Genomic DNA, 6,000 nt, shown 5'->3' with positions numbered 1-6,000 from the left:
TGAGTGCACTGAGCTGTGCATTTAATGAGTATGTGCTCTTCTGATTGTATATGTCATGAGAAAGTTGAAGTGTAGGGTTGAGGGCAAAGGCTTTCAGTGCACTGTCTGCTCCATGGCCAGCAGCCCTGTGCTGACTGCGTTCCTCCCAGATGTAAGTGACAGTGAGTTGTGCCTGGCTGTGGGTTCTTGGTACATGATGATGGTGGGGGATGGGAGCCGGGCGGTGCCCACGAGCTCACCTATCTCTCTTCTCTCCCCACTGTGTCTCTGTGGTTCAGTCTCGTGTGTCCATCACCTCATGCGCTGTGTGTGTCCATAAAGCCGCATTCCGTGCTGTCTGGCCGAGAGCTCCATCTCATCTCACCTCGTGGTCCTGCCACGGCCGCAGCATGGCCATCTCATCACGCCTCGCCCTGTGGGAGCAGAAGGAAAGTAACGCTGAGGGCTCAGACTGCAGCCACTGGGGCCAGCTGGACACTCCAAGGATAAGTTTCAGCCGGGCTAGTCCAGGCTGCCCCCTCCCACCTCGGGCAGGGGTTCTGAAGTCCCAGTGCCTCTCTGGGGCATGTCCAGTCCCCCTCCATCTGCCTCGGTTAGGCATGGCCTCCCAGCCCAGCTGGACATTAGTGACCATGTCCTTGACTCCCTCATGGCTGCCTGGTCGCTGCCTGTTCTCAGTAGGCAGTGAGGGAATGAGTATGGGGTTGTGGGGTGGTGAGGAGGGGCGTATGCTGGGGAGGGGTTGCAGAGCTGTTGGCCAGGTTTATGCCCTGGGGATGGGTTTCTGAGGTCCCTGCCTTCTGTCACCATGGAGAATTGGAAACAAGCCCTTCTTCCCAGTGATTCCTCTTTTCCCTTTTGTATTTCTCATAAGACTCCTTGAAGGGCTGCCTCTTTGATGCGTGTTATCTCCTCCACCCCTCCTCCCACCCATGTGCACATGTTTTGATGCATTGGAGGGTGAAGGGTGGGGTGGTCCAGAAGCTTCTTTCTGGCTGCCTCTGCCCCTCCCGGACTGATCTGGATGCAGCATCCAGAATAATTTTGACACCTGCAGCACCTTTCACTTATGACGCAGTCTCAGTCCCATCAAGAGGGGCAGTGTGGTGTAAACGTGAGCCCAGCCTCGTGTGTCTCCTGCTTCACTCTTCCCAGGCGGAGGTCTGCCTTATTTCTTGCCCTCTGCTTTGCCTTCTGGACTTTGCTGTCTCCTTTGGATTCCCCTTTTATCAGCAGGGCTGCAGAGATCAAGTGTTAGCTAGCCTCTGGAGAGGACCTTGATAAGGAGCTTATTTTAAACCTAGCTATAGAAACTCACGAGCAGTCACTGATGTTGGTTAAAGACCCACCCCATTGGTTACAACCCCAGGTTTCAGCCCCCAAGATCACCGGGGCAGTCCTCAGCTACAGTCCAAATGCAGTCAGCTCTGGCCTGAACCATGTTTCTAGGGTAAAGTGCAGACTTTAAAGCCCAGCGTTGAGGAGCCCCTGGCTTCCCAGGTCCTGGTTTGGGGAGGGTTAGGAAGCCACAGCACTGGGTGGGCAGAGTGGGCTGTAGCCACAGGGCTGGATTCTTACATAAACCGTGGCTGCAAGCCCTTCCCTCCCTTTCCATGTTCCTGGCACACAGAAGTGATAGAGCGATGAATTAATGGCTTAATCTATTCTACTAACTGCAAGGGAGATGGAACAGGAGAGTGTGAATGGTTCTCTGGGATCCATCCCGTTCCAGAAACTGGAAAAGCTCTTTTTGAAGCAGTTCTGTCTCACACCAAGGGAGGGAACCAGTGGCCTTGATGGTGTAAATGCACATCATGAGGAAACTCGGTCCAGGCATAGAGCACACTGACCACAGTCACTTCTGAAGCTCAGGCATTCCACTTCCATGTCGAACCTCACCTGCTTTGCTGTGGCCTTTCATACACAGGCTTGGTCATGTGTGCCTCCCTCCCCAGCTCCATCACAGACTCTTTAAAGGGCCACTTGCTCATGCAGGGTCATTCACTGAGCTTTCTCCTTCCTTGCTTCCACAAAACAGATTCGGGACGAGGACAAGAGCCCCCCACCGTCCTCGCCCCCTCCCCTGTTCTCTGTCATCCCAGGAGGCTTCATTAGACAGCTGGTCCGGGAGACTGAGAAAGAGTCCAAGGAAGCAAGACAGAGAAAAGAGACAGCGCTTGCCTCTCCGGAACGAGAGGTAAGTGGCCCCACAGGGTGGGGACCAGGTGACCGTCAGTACCCACCATCCTGTCCCCTGAGCCTCCCCTGAGTCACTTGCCAACCTTTGTTCCTGCGGTCCTCACTTTGAGGAGTGTCCTGTCTTCGCTTTAATCTGTTGAACTCCTATACATCCTTCAAAATTCAGTGCAAATAGTATGTTTCTGGAAAGCTCTCCCATTGCCTTCCTTCCTCTGATTCCCACCACACTTCCTATGCCTGTTGAATTGTGGTCAGCATAGTAATTACTTGATGATATGGCTTATCTGACTAGGGATTCCTTAAGAGCAACAACTCTCTCATTCTGCTGTATCTTGAGCAGCTCTCATAGTGCTTGGTCCATAGCAAGTGCTGAAAAATTGTTGTTGAATGAATGAATGAATGATACCAGTTGATGTGTGATAGGGATCATTTTACCACTACTTGTGCAGAAAGGGAAACCTGAATATTACCTAAGGATGAGAGCGTGCTTTCGTTTAAGCAGAAAAGATGTTTAGTTGGGATTCACTGGTTGTCGCTGTATTGTTGGTAAAATACTGAAACCCTTCCATACCAGGTGGTAAATGGCCGTGGCCCCAAGTCCCCCAAGTGCCATTCAGCTGTCATGCTCACCTCAGTCCTTCCCTGAGTCCCTCAGAGTGGCCACAAGCCAATAATTAAAGTGTTACTGCTTGGCACAGGTAGAGACCCCAGGACCCTGCTCCAGCTGTCAGCCCTTCTGATTGGTTGGTGTCCACCAAAACCCTGTACTTGAGAATAGCGCTGCTGGCTGGAAGCAGTAGGTAGATGAGATGCGGTCCCTGTGCTTTAGAGACTTGCTAATTTATCCCTGATGGTGTCTAGTGCTGCCTCCCTCCTTTTCCCTGGCTCTTTAGACAAGGAACCCTGGCAGGGCGATGGGGCTGGACACCAGGGAAGGGGGCTTGGAATGCAGTGCACCTTGGGCATATCCCCATTTTAGCAGAAAGGGCCTCTCCTTGTATCTCTGCAGCGCCCTCTGGAGGTGAGGTGAATGCTGCAGTGTTTGAGCTGCATGATCTGGTGGCCTAAGGGCCTAGAGTTGGCTCGAGCCCAGTGGCCACTCTGGCTCTGCCTCCCATGCCCCTTCAGCTGTTGACCCAGCCGGCCACCACGTGTCTGCACCTGTCCAATCACAGTTACTTTGCTGCATCAGAGGAGTTCTCTAACAACAGAACACACCTACCAAGTCTGTGGTGGGGTGGGGAGGACGGAGAGGACAGGCTCTGTGCCCACCCCTGCCTGACCCAGTGAGTAGGGGCCAGAGTCGACTCCCACAGGCTGCTGTTAGGTCATGAGGAAGTTTGTTGTGTACTGTTTATCACTGCACAAGATTTCTCTGCTCATGGGCTCCTTTGATACCCTGTGCATCAGTGGGTAAATGGGATTATACCCACTTATCAGAAGTGGAGACTGAGGTTCAGTGAAGTCAGGTCTGTGTATTCCCTACTCTGGCCAGCTGCCTGGGGAAGGACCAGTCTGGGGAGTGAGGTGGCTCATGCAGTGGCCCCAGAAGCCTGGAGAGGAAAGAATTCAGGAGCCTGCAGGCCATGCTGGTGTCTCTGTGCACAACTTAAGAAGTAGAGCTGAGCAGAGAATGGGACAGACTGTCACCATAGGGCCTGGATGGAGACTCAGAGCAGGATGGACAGGCCTCAGACCGCAACAGGTGTCTGGACCACAGGCCAAGATGTTCCTGGGGCTGGAACAGGGCAACCTCAGGACATGTTCCTGTGAGGCAGCAAGCCCTGACTGGCTCCTGCTGATTGTATTTTCTTGTCCTGATCACTAAATAATTGGATTCTCTCTCCTCACCCCAGCACAGCTGTCTGATTTGATCCTCACATAATCCTTTCAGGGAGCCACTGGAATCCATCACCATTTTGCAGGGATGGAAAATGAGGCACAGGAAGGCAACTTGGTTTTCTTAAGGCCACCCAGCCATGAGGGACAAGGAGAGGCTGGACTAACACAGGGGCAGGAAGAGGTCCTTGAATGTCAGGAGAACTGGGTTCTAGCTCTGGCCCCACCACTCCATATGGTCCAGGCCAGATCCCTTCCCCACTCTTGCTTCAGTGTGCTCATTTGTAAAATGGATGTGCTGTGTATTTCCTTTGAGCTCTGGTAAGTCTAGACATGCTGCTTCCCCTTGTATTAAGAAGGCCTCAGAGGGGACTAAGGGCTTTGGAGATGGAGAAAATCCGAAGGGAGAGAATTCCCTGGGTGGAGGGGAGGGAAGTTGGCAGGCGTTATCTTGTTTGACCCATCCCCATGTTACTGTCTCCGCTGCTGTGGTTTGGTTAAAAATAAGGCACTGACTCACTTTGCAAAATGGTGGAAACGTTGGTGAGATGTGCCAGGTGCAGCCAATCCCCTTTCCAAGGAGATATCCTGTCGGGTCCCAGAGGGTCAGGCTGAGTGCCCAGGCCATGGAGATTCTACCAGGGGTTCTCAGCCCTAGTTGCATGTTGCAGTCACCTGGGGGTAGGGGCGCTGCCCAGACCGACTGTGTAGACTCTCTGGGATGGAAGCCAAAATGTCAGAATTTTTTAAAGCGCCCAGGAGATTCCAGTGAGTCCCAGAAAGGCAAGTAAGGCTATTGCTATGAGGTGCGTAATGGCACTGGCTTTAAACTCGGAGGCCCGTGTGATTTTCCATTATAGGTTTGTCTCGGGCCACCTAACATGTTTGCATTTCTTCCCTTATCTGTAGGATGGGGGGAAGTTTAGAACCTACTTCTTTGGGTTCTTTATTGGATTAAGTAGGATATCCCATGATGGTGATGTAGGACCCACTGTAAGGACTGATCAATAACTCTTGTTGTCATTTTTACAAAGATGAAGATTGAGACTGTGCTCTGGGGCCATCCACCACTTAAAACAGGAGAGAGACACAAATCAGAGCTAGAATGTGATGCAAAACATGATACTTGCAGTAAATGGTGCCCCAGCACACGGTGCTCTGGGACTTCATGGGCCTATGAGACAGTTTCTGATTGAGGTTTTCAGGCAAAGGTTCATGGAGGATGTGGTATTTGAGCTGGGTGTAGAAAGATGCATAGAACCTGGACAAGTGGAGAGGAGAAAGGGCATTCCAGGCAGCAAGCTCAGCTTGAACAGAATATGGAAATAGGGGAGTGTCAGGTGTGGCAGGAAATGCCTGGTGGGACAGAGACTTGGAGATAAGCAGGAACAATAATTCCAGAGGAGGGGGCTCCTCTTTGAGAACGTTGACTGGCAGATGGCAGTGTTGAATGGTTTTCCTGGAGGCTGAAATGATTTTCCTGGGCACTTGCCAGCATCTTTTGATCAGGTTTTGAATGAATGGCAGCAAATTGAAGGGACATCAACTCAGTGGCTGTGGCAGTGGCCCAGGTGAGAGCTAGCAGACCTGGGTTTGGGAAAGGAAATTCAGATGTGAAACTTTGCAGGGTAGAATCAATGCAGTCCTGGGGCTGGTTGGAGTACTGGAGGAGGGTGAGAACCCCAGATTCCCAGGCACAGGTGTGTGGGAGGCTGGTGTTCTGATCCAAGATTGTAGAACCCAGACTAGCGCAGATGGTGAAACCAGGCATCAGGGTGGAAGCTCCCCCTCAGTCCTTTTCTGCAGAGGCAAAGCTGACCCTGTGAGCAGTTCAGGCTGCAGCCAGGCTGGCTTAAGGATGGAGGGCTGGGCAGGGCTGACCTCACAAGACAATAGAAAGACAAACATGGGAGAGGAACAGGCAGTGGAGACCCCAGGGTGTTGTGTTCCCAGATGTCTAGG

The 6,000-nt window shown here is 52.2% G+C and overlaps 1 protein-coding gene across 1 annotated transcript in view; it reads left to right on the top strand.

Annotated features, from left to right (window-relative positions):
* The first annotated feature begins 1,684 nt into the window (after positions 1-1,684).
* The window catches only part of MYO18B (myosin XVIIIB), a 203,042-nt gene continuing 198,726 nt past the window's right edge, over positions 1,685-6,000 (top strand). The window contains exons 1-2 of the mRNA XM_072952829.1: positions 1,685-1,801; positions 2,039-2,197. Coding sequence (XP_072808930.1) covers positions 1,685-1,801; positions 2,039-2,197 — 276 coding nt within the window. The remainder of the gene's footprint in view (positions 1,802-2,038; positions 2,198-6,000) is intronic.

The sequence above is a fragment of the Vicugna pacos genome, chromosome 32 (assembly GCF_048564905.1).
Source record: "Vicugna pacos chromosome 32, VicPac4, whole genome shotgun sequence".
Classification (NCBI taxonomy): domain Eukaryota; kingdom Metazoa; phylum Chordata; class Mammalia; order Artiodactyla; family Camelidae; genus Vicugna; species Vicugna pacos.
This window is presented reverse-complemented; position numbering and strand designations above follow the sequence as displayed.